Source organism: Nanorana parkeri, unplaced genomic scaffold, assembly GCF_000935625.1.
Source record: "Nanorana parkeri isolate BGI_ZX_2015 unplaced genomic scaffold, ASM93562v1 scaffold3, whole genome shotgun sequence".
Taxonomy (NCBI): Eukaryota; Metazoa; Chordata; class Amphibia; order Anura; family Dicroglossidae; genus Nanorana; species Nanorana parkeri.
Genome location: NW_017306271.1, coordinates 4,610,518 through 4,625,479, shown reverse-complemented (window position 1 = coordinate 4,625,479; position 14,962 = coordinate 4,610,518). Strand labels below are relative to the sequence as shown.

Here is a 14,962-nt window from a genome sequence, read left to right as displayed (position 1 = left end):
CAAAAAAGTGCGAGTTTTCCCCCCCCCCCCCCCCCAAAAAAAAAGGGGGATACAACTCTCAATTGTAATTGTGCTTCATTATTGAAAATAATGAGATTCTTTGAGCGTTGTCGCGTTTCAGAAAACATGCCACAAAACGCTCAGATGTTAATGGGGGCAAAAGTAAACCTCTGTCCAGACTATTGACATTCAAGAGTCTACTTTTCTTTTTCTTCCATTGAGGGGCACAGGAAGTCTTAAAGCTTCAGGTTTATGCTGCCTCCTACAGGAGGATTCGATTTTGGGAACAAGCTCAGGATAGTCACTCGTACTACCAGCATTCCTCAGTTTTTGCTAGTGTCCTAGGAAGGTGGGTCTCTTTTTTTTGTTTGTTTTTTTTTTTTAATAGCCATGCTGTATGAGGTATTTTTTTTTTTTTTGCTTACACCTTTTTTCGTTAAAAAAATGCTTCTGTCTTAAGGCCCAACCTATAAGCATTTGGAAACGTAAGCCTTCCTGCAAAATCTTCTCCCTCTCTGTTAAGAAACATCCCTATCTTTTCTCCAGTTTCTTGACATCCATATGGACACATCCACCTTCCTCCCCCAAACCTTTGCTCCTTGTTCACGCACAAGTTCTGGGACTCAAAAACTCACAGGCTTTCCTCTGCAGGAGAGTGCACCCCACTTCCTAGTGGAATTTCGCTCCCTGCCCCACTCAGTTTCTCAACTCCAGCCTTCGTGTCACCACATAGATTAGCAGATATCCATCAAGCCCTGTCTGATCTTCTGGATCAAGGTGTGATATCCCCACGTTCCTGTGGCAAAAATGGTACCAGGGGCTTTACTCTAACTGGGTCACATTTCCAGAGCCCGGAAAGGCCCTGGCCTTCCACCTCTCGTCTGCACTTTAGGTTTTTACCAATCTACTGGCCCCTACACTAGCCCTGCTATGTTCTCATGGCATCTCATGAAATCCCCATTTCGGAACAGCAAAGTCCCTTCCTCAGGCAAAACCGATAATGTGTTTTGCCTGAGGAAGGAACTTTGCTGTTTCAAAACGTCGCTCTGATGTGACACCTGTGAAGTCAATAAACATTGACTTTTCTACATGCTGGAGTGCTTGTGACCTATTTTCTTTTGGACTTGTATTGCGGAGGCATCCGCGGTCATTTCAGCACTGTTATTGCAATCAACACTATTGTAACCTTGGACTATTTTGGAGAACGCTCTATCTGTTCAACGTTACTTCCCTGCGTGTTAAAGATGCATTGATGTAAACCGGTCATAAGGGGAAAAGCTGTTTCTCTTTGGAACTTTGAAGATGAATTTCTTCACAGTGCCAGGAGCTACAGAGGCCAGTGAGGGCTTGTTTAAAATTGCTTCTTAAAGAGGAACTTTACCCATATCTTTAAAATAACAACATGTATACCTCTAGAAATGTTTAGTAATGACAATCTACAAACACATACTTCTAGATAATTGCCAGCTTTGTATTCTTTGCATACCTTGGTTCTCTTTTCTCCCCCAGTCTTCTGACAGTGGCCATTTTTACTAAGGGCAGATTACTAGATCTCCCTTTACTTCCTGGAACTCTGGCACATGTGACTATTACATGTAACCATGCACATCATCTCAGGGGAGGAAGATGCCCTTCCTGAGATCTCGTGAGATTACTAATGAGGTTTCCTTTGAATGCTCGTCTGATATAACCTTCCCAGAATGCAACGCTTTGGCACATTACATCATGTGTGCCAGAAGTGCACCAGGAAGTAGATGAACTCTATTTGTAAGCAAGTGAGAAAAAACGAGTTTGCTTAACTAAGGAATGTAAGATGATTTTATATCCGCATGCAAAGCTGTATACTGATGTGATTTTAGTAAAAGGGGGTAAAGGTTCACTTTAAGAAAATTTAAATCCTTCAGGGCCTATTTCTATCTATTCCTAGTGATAACTTGCTTTTCAAAGTCACATAATTAGTGAGAAGTGTTCCATGTTTGGGGATCATTCGAGTGTGTGTATAGTCAAATCTTGGTTGTAAGATTTTAGATGGAGTAATTAAGAGTTAACTGTCTTGGAGTAAAAACATTGCTCCAAAGTGAGAAAAATCTGCTCTTAGTCAGTTCTCTACGGATCCGGTGTTCTCGTTAGAGGGTTTACCCTTTTGCCTCCTTTCTTTTGACAACTGTAAACTTTGACATTCCCCATCATATTCTGTCCGTGGCAGTGGTTACCAGGACCAAAACACAGGGGGAATCTACACAACTAGAACTCAGACACCACTAAAAACCTGACAAAGGTTTTGTAGACTTGCCCACTCTAGAATTGGAAAAAAAAGTTTTGGTTATATTGTGCATTACATATTGAGTTTGTCTTCCCCATAGTATATTGCTGGATAGTATGTTGCCACTAAAGATAGTGTGTCATACTTTATATCAATTATTCCTTTATTCCACAATTTGCCATGCCAACTAGTGTTTTATAGCTTTAAGGCCCATAAACTTTTATTTTTTTCTCTTTACCGCAGTAAAAACAATATACTAATGTGATTTGCAGCATGTAAAAATTATATCATGTCAGAAAATGGTGACATGCTGCCACCCAGTGGAATTTTGATTGAATTCATTTGGTGTTTTGCCTATTGAAGCCGAATCAACATTTTATCAAACAAAAGTATACTTTTCAAACCTTATACATTCAATTTTTTCCCCTTTTGCCAGTTAAACACTTTTATTACTAGATTAATCTGTTTAAGTGCCAAAAAAAACAATTGTTGATGACCTCCCAGTAATCCAATGAGCTCATAACCTTTTGTAGTGAGTAACAATGTTATCAGCACTGCCCAGTCTACCCTTGTCAACCACAAAACACCTCTTCCTCTTCTCATCTCCATACCATAGTAGGAGGTGTTCTGTTCGGAGGTAAGCTAACAAAGTATTTACAAGTGTGTTGGGCTGGTCTCCAGTTGAATGGTGCCATCTCTATTGTGTACAATCAAAGTAAATTAAAGCTTGAAGTGCATGGTAGGGACACAGATTATCTGTCTGCGGTTGTTTTTCAGCTGGATATTATCTGTAGTAAACCCGGCCAACCGCTGCTTAGTCACTTTGCTGTCATTCTTGTTCTGCAAATAGCAGTTGCCACACTTATGACTATGCAGGTCTGGTACCTTTTTAGCTGAGTAAATTTTTTGTTTCTTTGCTGTCTCTTTGAAAATGCATAGCACAGAAATTATAATAAAAGGCTATAGTCACTTGCAGTGTCTGGCATTTGTTGCTTGAAGCAGCTCTGAATAAATAGCTTTTGTGATTCTTATGTGACAATGCTTGGGTATTTTCTATGCTGACCTGATTCCACATTGATCTACTGTTATGTGCTGACCACAGCAAACAATACAACTTGCTCTTCCCCGATTTAATGGAAAAATGTAGGGCTGCAACCAAGTGATCGATTATGAGAATACTTGTTAACTATTTTCATTATCGATTAGTTGGTTGGATCCCCCTAGCTCTCTCCTCCATGCTCGGAGGAGCGCACAGCAAGCAGTGGGCAGGTGCTATAGCCAGCCTGCTATTGCAGTTTGAAATGGCCAATAACCGGTTGGCTATTGCACCAGCCCACTACCTGCTGTATTTACATTCAGCTGCCATCTGAGAAATCTTGCCACTGGCAGCGGTCATTCCCTGGCTGAAGCTATTCAAGCGCCATGTGCTTACAATACAGTTATTAAAAAGAAATGTATATATAAAAAGGTGGCGAAAGTCATTTTCGGTTCCGGCCTGACAAATTCTGCTGCTGGAGGCATGTTGCAGTGCCATTCATTTCCATGGCACCCCAAACATGCCTCCCACCCACAGTGTGATCACCTGCACTGGAACACACCCTACCACAATGGTGTTCATTCCAGTGCAGCACGATTGCAAAATTTTGTGCATGCAGTTTTATTCTAAAGTAAACTTTTGTAACACTGCATTTGTGTGTTTTTTATTTTAAAATAAAGATGGTATTGATTTCTTTCAAATCTGATTTAATCAAAATAATCATTAGTTGCAGTCCTATAAAAATGCATTCTGTTATCTCTTATTGTCTTTAAAATAACTTATGATTAATGGAAACCATAAAATTACACTTGTGGAAACTTCCTGCAACCATGGAATTCTTGATCTCTTCATGTATTTGATCTTATTGTGCATTTCTGTTTATCACAGCACATGGATTATATTTTCCAGCCATATTTTTGGGTACATTAAGATGACTTAGGCTCTTAAAGGAGGAGTTTTTTTTTTTTTTTAAACTTTGCATATATATTTAGCCAATTTTATTCTTGAAACTTTTAATATTTAACCAATAAAGGTACCACATTCTGCAGTATAAACATATGTCCTGCTGTCAGTCACTGTGAGCTCACTCCCAATGTGGCAGACACACAGATGGAAGTGGCGTCATTGTTAATAATCATAACAGGACGGCTCAGCATATACCCCACATTTTGCAGTTGAGCTTCAGGTATTTACCCCCAGGCCCTTTTTGTGTAAAATAAAACCATTAAATATCAGATGAAACTAGAATAGTTGGTCTGGTATTGGTTCTCTTGGTATATGTATTTAGTTTGCTAGAATGGCTGATCCAGAGATAGTTCATCATTTTATACATGTCACTGTTTCATAGTAGCTGTCCCGGTACTAAATAGATGCATAAACATAACTGCATAGCAGAACCTAGTACAAAAAGTAATTCCTGGCTGAACAAGCTTATAATCTAATGCTCAGATCCCCAGCAAGAGGTCCGGAGCCACATGTGGCTCTCTGCTACCTTATGATGTGGCTCCCTGTAGCTTTCCTGCAGGTGTCTGAAACCTCTGCTTTATTCACATTATTTAATTAGTAAATTTTAGTCCTTCCTCCTGAGTCTCTCTATCCTTTAAAATGATAGCTAGTCTCACTGACCAATAGAGTGCCAAAGAAGGTGGGAGGGAGCAGGGCCAGTCATGACTTTCAGGTAAAGTCAGGATTTCCACATAACGTCAGCTGATTAGATCTCTGAATCCCCAGATAGTTTTGACATGTAGCCTTTTATTAAAGGTAACCTCTGCATTGTTTGTCATATACCTAGTTTGAATTGCCCAGGTTTGGGGCAGTTTTACTTTACAAGCCCATTCACACTATTGCGTTGCAGTATCGTGTCAGTGCATGCTGCATGCATTTGGTTAAAAGTGAGTATGTTTTAGATTTGAGGGATGCTATATACCACATGTTTTATGTTACACACTAAATGTAGGTGTAACATGAAACATGATCTAAAAGGTGGACTAAGCCTTTAAATAGCTGCTCGTGTTCTATGGGAGCCACAAAACCTATGGTGCTCTATTGTTGAAAGCTCAAACTCTGCCCCATTCTATATTTCACACTTCATTGTTCATCCCCTGAAGTGTTTAGCCTTTCAGACTAGTAGTGAGGTGTGCATTTAGCCGTTTGTGTGGAGTTCTGCTTTAAAGACAAAGGATTTACAACACATTTGTATTTGATATGGCCTGGGTCACTGGTTGGTGGCTTACAATGGTGTGTGCTGCTATTGACCGCTTTTATTTAAAAAAAAGTTTTTCTCGTTGTTAAATGCTAGTGGCTATATTGTAGGATAAACAGGAAGAAACTTAAATTACCCTTAAAAGGAAAAGTACATGGTGTGTTCGGGAGGAATTCTTATTTGAGACATGAAACATGATGAGTTGAAGACTATTAAGCTGTTCAACTTTACTAATAATAACCTTGTTGACTGATTAGATCTAAGTAATGTATTTAGTTGCTGCTTTTTAAGCATGTCTGAAGTGCAATCAGCAGATGAACAAGCTGATGATGTTATGCTGCTTTCCTTTGCAGGGTGACCTGAAGACCTATTTAAGTAATGAGAGGCAGAAGTTGAACAGCGACACGGAGATCATGCTGCTGCAGCGTATGGCTTGTGAGATCGCTGCTGGACTGGCCATAATGCACAAACACAACTTTGTACACTGGTACGTGTATCCCCTATACAGTGGTTACCTTGGTTTCATTTCAAAATGTGATTTTAATATGCCTTTTCGGAGGGTGTAATACTACCATGTAAGCAAGAGATCACCCGCCAACAATGTGTCTTGAAGAGCATTTCCAGAAATAAAATTGAAATCCTCTGTTTGGAAACCATTTATAGATTTTATTATGGGCAGTACTAAAATCAAGGGCCGTGTTCAATAATCATTACTTAACATTCCGAGGCCAGTAAAATTTACAGTTTTCTTTTTAATATGTAGCTCACCCCCTTATTAATGTGCTGTAAAAATATCTATGAATCTATGCTACAGCTCTTGTCGTCTTCACTTCCCTGGCGACACACCATTGATTTTGTGCTTCTGAATGGGAAAGATCTGAGCCCCAGGTTGCCAGATTCCTCCATTACAATCCAATACAGTTGAGGCCATTTGTATTAGTTCAGATAAGAAGTGGGACCTCCTACCTGCTGTTTTGAAGTGCTCAGCACTGTTGGGGTCATTTTGTATTGGTTGAAAATGAGAAGTGGGACCTTCAACCTGCGGTATGACGTGCTTAGCAAACTGAAATCAGACCTTTCAGAAAATGTGTTCAAAGGTATTCGTATTTTAAAGCCACTTCACCAACAGGAGGTGATGCAGGTGAACTCTCTAATGCACAAATTGACCCTTTCAGCTCCTAAATTGGAAATTAAAAAAATGTACAAACCATTTTACTGCCTTTTTTTTTTTTTTTTTTAAGCTTTATTTCCGTTTTTCTTATTTTTTCCTATTTTAATGGTGTATGGGTCAGGTACTTGCAGTTTTCTTCAGTTAAAAATCAGACCCCTTTTCTAGCAGCAACCATGTTGGTTGATGTAGATTATTAAACTGTCACTGGGTTATTAAATAAGAAAGAAACAAAAGTAGTTGCTTATAATTGTAAAAATTACCATACTGTGAGGGGAATTTATCAGAACTGGAGCAGACAAATTCTGGAGCAGATTTCCACAGCGCCAATCAGCTTTTCTGTCTCATTTTCAAATCTTACCTGAGCAAACTGAAGAGAGAAGCTGATTGGTTCCCATGGGCAACTGCTCCAGATTTTGTCTGCTCCAGTTTTGATTAAAAAAAAAAATTTCATGGTAGATCTCTGTTCCAAGAAAAAAAAAACCCAGGGAAAACATTAAAAAGAACGCCGCCTTCTCCTCTCAAAATGTTTATTGTCCAATTTGTGAAAACTAAATGAAATAATTCTCACAAACTGTGTCTTTAGCAAAGCATTTCTTAAAAGTAACCGACAAAAACCGGCCTATTTCAACAGCAGATGACCGAAATGTGGACCAGAATCTTAGTGTTGCTGACACGTTTCCAGGGATAAACCCTCTTCAGCAGTGCAAGGTCAAGCAGACTGAAAAATGCTCCATTACATATACACACACAAATATACCTGCACATTGGCCCATGTATATGTCACCTCCACATAGGCTTCTACATGTGACGTTACTTCCGTGTTACGTTCTGTGTCCCCGTCGGCCGAATTGATGGGTTATGGCGGTCTGTCGGTGGTGAGATGGGAAGTTTATTGGTATGTGGAAGCATATGTGGAGATGACATTTACAAGTGAACTGGTTTGCAATTTGATTGATGAGATGGCCAGGACTGCGGTTGTGATGCAGTGCATGGGCCAATGTGCAGGTATATTTGTGAGTATATGTAATGGAGCATTTTTCAGTCTGCTTGACCTTGCTCTGATGAAGAGGGTTTATCCCTGGAAACGCGTCAGCAGAACTAACAGGTCTATTCACAAAAGGGTGAAGAGTATGGAGAAGGCAGGAGAAGTGAACAATCTAGGACAACATAACTGATTTGGGAAAAAAATCTCCAGTTCAGCTATGTTGTCCTAGATTGTTCACTTCTCCCGCCTTCTCTAAACTCTCCACCCTTTTGTGAATAGACCTGTAAGATTCTGGTCCACATTTCGGTCGTCTGCTGTTGGAATAGGCCGGTTTTATTCGGTTACTTTTAAGAAATGCTTTGCTGAAGACGCAATTTGTGAGTATTGTTCAGTTTTAACAAATTGGACAATAAATGTTGTTTCATGAGGAGAAGGCGCCGTTTCTTATGTTTTCGGAGGCTTCCCTTCCTGCTATAGAACAGCAGCCCCCTCTGTCATCATTGATTTATCTATCTCTGAACATTCCTTCTGATTTTCGATATTGGAATACTCCACCAAGCGCTGACAAATTGGACAATAAAAAAAACAGGACCTGACATTAGGAAATACTGTATGATCAGACATTGTATACTGCTCACATTTCATTCTCATATACTATCACACTGAGCACTGTCTGGAAGATGGGTAATTTTAGCAAATTTCCCAAACTATGATAACCTGATAATGGGTTTATCCCTCTTTTACTGTACAATAAAAATACATTTTTATGGCTGTTGTGAAAATGTCCTGCTGTTTTTCCTGTCTCATTTGAACACAAATAAATGGAAAAGCTCCATAAACAGAGCCCTATGCCCACAGTTACCCACCGTTAATTCAGGGGAAGGAGGTCCTGTTACATTGCCAAGTACAGTACTCTGGTTGGAGACTGCAGCTCTGTACATAACTTCTAGCAGTTGCAGGAAGCTTTGCTAGTTTGCTGTCAATGTTTTTGTTGTAAGGTTTTTATTGTTAGTCAAAGGTACCTTCCAATCAATGTAAAACAGAAATACATAAAGGACACAGCCTGCCTGCTGTGGGTTTCTGATTTTCATGTGGCATGGATTACAATTTTCAGGTTGACACGCAGCTGAAAATTGCATGTCAAGTATGCAGGTCAGCTACCATCAACCTGTTGTGTGCTGTTTGATGACACAAATATGACCAGAGCTGAGTCTACCACTCAGTGTGAGATCTGCATTTCATAACATTCATTTGGGTGGACTTTCTGACTTGAACACAGTTGCAATCTTTACTAGCTAGTATAAGAAATTCACTGATATAATTGTGTTGCACTTTACCTTTTTTAATATCAATTTTCTGTGTACATTTCTACTTTAGTGGTCTTCATTTCTTCATGCACAAACCATTTCCGTCAAAAAGCAGAGCTGTTAGATTTAAACGCAATTGGATTCCTCCTCTTAATCTGCAAGGAACTGCTGAAAATAGCAGTTAGCACTCTAATCAGTTTGGTCTATTACATCACTTTGTCTGGTATGAATTCAGCATCTTGCCTGTCAGTGAACAGATACTTAATCTATGCTCAGAGAAAGCACTTGTTGCCATTCTTTACAAATAGCTGACATCTGACACTTGGTTTCGAGTGGTTTCCCTGACCTATTGGTTTAGGAAGGCCTACACGCTGTCTAGACCCAGAGTGCAGAGGGTGTCCGTAATATCAAATCCAACGGGTTTTTTTCTCTCCAGTTTTTAATCTGTAAATGCGTAATATTTCTGTGAGGGCGGGAGGGGGGGGGAGAGAGAAACGCATCCTTTCAAAGATTGAGTGGTATTTGCAAGATGAATGTTAGGCTTGCGTTTTCTAATCATGCTGGTCTGTATAGATATGCGGAATCCTTTCGGAAAGCTGTAGGATATCTCCTTTCACAACTCTCATAAGTTGTACAGTGTCATCTGTTATATGTATTGATGAGTGAACACTTTAGAGATGTGGCTTAGTTTTCATTGATCTTTTTGAAACCCATCTTAGAGATATGTATATAGCAATATATATGGGACATGCATGAATGTCACATAGCATGACTTGTGACAGCTCTTCACTCAGGACTACAGGACTCCTGCAACAGTTATACAGATCAGGTGTTTTGTCTTCACTTGCTAAATCTTGTTCCAGGTCAGTGAATCAGTGCTAAAGCCACAAAGAACTAGAGATTACTTGCAATGCAGATTTCCTTTAGTACAGGTTTCCGTTAAACACTTCAGTTCCAAATCCCCCCTTTTCCTCCTTTTTAACTCCTAAAAACTTTAAGGCTTTTGTAGTCTTTGCTAACATAGATCTTGTATTTTTTTCAAAGACAAATTTGGTACCCGGTCTGGATATATTTTTATGAAGCTTTAGATCGGTAAAATGGGTAAAAATAGAAAATATTGAACTCCTTTTTTTTTTCTTCTAACACCACATGTCATTATGCAGCCTCAGGTACCCAAAAATAAAACCATCAAATCCATCTGACTGCACCATCTAGGGATTCATGCACCTCCCTGTCAGTATGTGTTTTTGATTTCCTCTTGGCTTTCTGTTGGCCTGCCACCTTTTAAGCAGAGATGGAGTTGATTGGGGGCAACCTGTAGGTAGCTAGACTAGGAATTTTCAGGGTGGCAAGTATGGGAACCATAAGCAATTTTAAGCATAGAAAAAGTCTGTGCATGTGACTGTAACACGTGTCCATCAGGGATTGCAGTGGTTGTGTCCAGGATGATCAGACACTGCCCCTGTACCCCCTGTGACATTTCCAATCAAGAGGAAATCAGATTTACAGCAGGAAACTGCAAAAATGTACAAGCCGTGCAGTAAGAAGCATTTGTTTAGCTGCCTTAATAGTATATATTTTTTTGCCCTTCTGATCGTCCTGGGCACTGAAATTAACCCTGTATGTCTAATGCAGTCTTCCTTGGGCAGAAAAAAAAATACCAGAGACTCTTTAAGCTAAAAACAGACAACTGATTGTAGTTCTGTAAAAAAAAAAAAATGTGTGTATGTATGTATGTATATCTATCTATCTACATACACACACTATTGTTTGTTCTTTTTACTGATTCCTATACCAACCCTTTCAGCTCTTAATTGCTCTGGCAGTGGAAGGGCTTAGAGTTTACACTGAGATGCTGAAAATGACTAGTAAGCTACTGAGGACAGATTAGTCCGCTTTGAGGAATAAAATAAATTACCTCCCTACACCAATGTCCCCCTATTTCCTAACAACTTCTGTCCAGACCTCTGGTCCCTAGTAGTGCACTGACTATGCTGATGGCTCTCCTGCTACCTATGCTTGATTTAGACATAGTTTGTTATGATCAATGACGGTAGAGAGGACACTGGGGGGAGCCCCATCAAACATTTGCTGCGGAGCTCCTATGATCTGTGTGGACGCACTGCCCTATTTAGTAGAGTTGTGTTCGTGTCCTTAGATGATAAGCAAACGGGAATTTTACATCCACAGATAGGGCTTTGATTCAAAGTTCATTTGATATGACTTCCTAAGGATACATTTTTTTTAAATATTCTTGATAAAAACTCAACTGTAAAGTTAAAATGTATGCGATTGGGTTCATGCGTAAATTAATCATCCCTTGTGACTTTAATTATTTGTGGCTGATATTGGTGTATGCCATGGTGTTTGGCAGGAGCTCCTATTCACAATAGCCATACACTGGAGAGGCAATCTGTTTACTTCTGGCAACAATATCCTGATGCTGTCTGAGTTAAAGGCAAATCTCCAGCATCAGTGATTTTGTTGTTGGTGGTAAATAAAAGCGGCTAAGCCACCTTTCTGGACTCTCCACATTCCCCCCCCCCCCCCCCCCCCTCCAAAAAAATATATATATTGCAGCTAACCAATCCCTAAATGTAGTGGCTGCATTAATGTTTTCTCTGTTTTAGGATTTCTTTTTTACCTGATCCGACCAGTAACACAATTCCTGTCTTAGGGTGGCTACTTTCTATGGAGGAGCTACAGAGCCACCGTTGGACGTTTTTTTTACGTTTTTTCCTCTTTTTTTAATTTGTATTTGTCCTAAGTGAGGCGTTAGACACACATATGTGATATAAATATATAGCCCTATCTGTCCTCTAAAAAACAATATATAATATGTGTGGGTGCACTTTGTAAGAAAGTATATTACTGACGTGGAAGAATCACACAGCAAAAATGTCAAAAGTGTGTCAGTCATTTACGAACAGAAACCAAAAACAAGCTCAGTCATGAAGGGGTTAAAGAATGTTGAAAAATGCCAAACTTGTTGAATCACCAGGTCAAAATAAAGGAAACAAGCCTAAAAAAAAAAAATACTAATGCAGCCACCACATATGAGGATTGGTAAGCTGCAATATATGGATTCTTGCTTTTGGGTTGAGATACACTTTTTTTTTTACGCTCACCAGGGTATATCAAAGCAGGAATAGTGGCACAAGTCATTTGGGTGGGTCAATGTGCCATTCTAAATGAAGCTGATGTTTGGATCCTTGAGTACCCTTAGTTTCTGTTTCTCCTCGGGCTACTGAAGGTATGTGCAAGCCTATTTTGGAGGCCCACATTAGTCATTATCTGACTTGGTTAAACGTTTCCATACTCGCTTTAAAGTGTAAATGTTGAAATTTATTTCTCTCAGCTTTGCAACATTTTTTTTTCTGGAACTATAAACCTAATCCAATGATTTGGGTCATTTTGTCTTCGTGAAATTCTGGTTATATTGTCACTTCCCGTATATGTGTTATTAGTGGATAACAGCTTAAATAGCACACCTGAATGCCCTGCTGTCCACTTTGTTTACTTTCAGTTAAACATGCCTCGTGCTTCCTCTGTATGAGCAAAGAATTTCTTCCATTTATTGACTTTACCTGTTCTGCTGGATGGTGTCACAGTACAACTCTGAAATGAAAAGGGAACATCACAAAGATCTGCATTCTTCCTTTGAACAGATTAGAGTTAACCTATAAATTAAATGTAAAAATAATTGTACATTTTTTTAAGTCTCCCCCCCTCCCCAGCGAGCACGCGCGTTGTCACTTAAACACGCGTTGGTGGAGCCTAAGTATGAAAACGACAATCGCGCTACACATGTTTAGTATCGCCGCGCACGCCGGAGTGAGAGCAATAATTCTAGGGCCAATATTTACACTCATCTCAACTGTTGACCTGTAGGGGCTTTTAAAGTGTCTATGGACTTTTTGGTGTACTGAAATCTGTCGCAGTTTTTAGGACGCACACAACTTTTAACGTGGGCATGTTGGGTATTTATTTACTCGTTGTAGCCTTATCTTTTATATAGTGTTTTGGGGCAATACATTTAAGTGCATTTTTCACTAAATTTTTGGGTTGGATAATAAGTTACGCTAATGTTGTGGAACATAAAAATTTGCAACTGCCACCATTTTATTCTGTAGGGTCTTGGCTTTCAGAAAATATATAATGTTTGGGAGTTGTCATTTTCAGGCCTAAAATTTGGATTATAACATGGGTGCAAAAAATGGGGTTACCTGAAAGAGGAGGCTGCATAACATCAGTTCAGAATCTGTAGCGTGCTGTAAAGTCCTGGTAAACTTTGTTCATATGTGCCATTCATCCTTTTCTTGTTTTCCAGCGATCTGGCCTTACGGAATTGCTTCTTGACATCCGATTTAACCGTGAAAATAGGAGACTATGGCATAGGATTCAGTAGGTATAAGGTAAGGATTTTTTTAAATTTGTATTTTAGACTGCCTTTGGCAATTCAGTAAGAAGTAAAATTTATGTAGAACACTCTTGTGTCATTATTGTAGAGCTAGTACAGTTCAACTGTCATTGAGGTCATAGATGATGATGGCTTTAGTCTCTTCCATAAAGAATGCATTAATGTTGCCAGAAGTAAGGGTTTAATCTTGTGTTTCATAATTGTATTTTGCTTAATTGTATTTATAGGGAGACTACATGGAGGTCTCTGAAGACAAGTTCATTCCAGTTAGATGGACGGCTCCAGAGCTTTTAACGACCTTTCAGGATAGAATATTAGTGGCAGACCAAACCCGGCCTAGCAATATATGGTAAGACGCCAGCCATTTAAAAAAAAAAATGCTTCTGTGTGCATGGTAAACACAATCGTTTTGTTTTTGTGTTTTTTTTATAAATGACAATTTTAGATAATTTTGGGTTGCTGTATAAAACGGCATAGACAAGTTTAATGTGTTTTTTCTTTATTGTAAAGTCAGATGGCATGTTTAATTTCTCTAAAACAGGTAGGCAACTTAAAGATCAAATCTGATTGTTTGCTGTAGGCAACTGAAAATTTTTTTTTTTCCTTTTTTTTTTGGCCTGTTTTTTTTTTTTTTTTTTTTTTTATAAATAAATCACTCCATATTAACACAGTACTTGGATAATGTTTTATTATTAAATTGGCAATAACACTAGCTGGAATTAAGCATCTCTGCAAAAGTTGCATAGGTTAGGCAATGAAAGTTGTAGCTAAAGCATACCAAGTTGAAAGTAGGTTGCTAAAGTTCCACTAACTTGAAATGACAAGTATTTCCTGCTATTTCTATTTAGCATCCCAGGATCCCCATATCCCTGGGTGCTGTTTCATGCCAGTTTTGACCCACCGTCCAAGTAGACCTGGCCCTGCCCCCTCATCTCCCTCATTTTTTGGCCTTTGAGGATTCCTACTAAATTCGACCCATGTGTTCCCAGCTTTAGTTTCCCTGGGGCACGGTCTTGCTTCGTTGCTGTTCTAAAACTATAGCCCTGCTGAAATCATTTGGGTAGAATGGAGGCAGATAACGTTAGAAATATTAGAACGATAAGTGTGCACTCTTAAACCCTTTTCCCTTGTACATGTGGTCACCGGACAAAGCGGCACATTGGACAAAGCTGAGCTTGTTCTTTCCAGCTTTTATTTGCTCACATGGGATGGGATACCTGTGGGGTTTTTTTTTTGTATTTTTTTACTTGTACAAATATATTTCTGGAATATTATTGCATGCAGTTACCATCATGTAGAGTTATGTTTTTGTGTAATGCTAAAGCCAGAATACATCTCCTGTAGGAATTCCCTGATTGGTTGTGATTAGATGCAGATAGAGTAGTCTCAAAACTAGGTAGCCATCGCTGCTTAAATTTTATAGCTGGCATCTGACTTTTGAGATTTTCTCTAGTTCTTGTCAATGGAGCTGGCTCCTGAACTCCGTAATAATTTGTCCAACCATGCCCTTGTATGCAGAGATTAATTCATATTCTACTGACAGCACTAGTTGAAGTTTGGGAGGGTTCATGCGTATC

The 14,962-nt window shown here is 39.2% G+C and overlaps 1 protein-coding gene across 1 annotated transcript in view; it reads left to right on the top strand.

Moving 5' to 3' along the window:
* LMTK2 (lemur tyrosine kinase 2) overlaps positions 1 to 14,962 on the top strand; it is an 81,470-nt gene that overhangs the window by 52,995 nt on the left and 13,513 nt on the right. Inside the window, exons 7-9 of the mRNA XM_018565331.1 lie at positions 5,856 to 5,989; positions 13,296 to 13,380; positions 13,613 to 13,734. Coding sequence (XP_018420833.1) covers positions 5,856 to 5,989; positions 13,296 to 13,380; positions 13,613 to 13,734 — 341 coding nt within the window. The remainder of the gene's footprint in view (positions 1 to 5,855; positions 5,990 to 13,295; positions 13,381 to 13,612; positions 13,735 to 14,962) is intronic.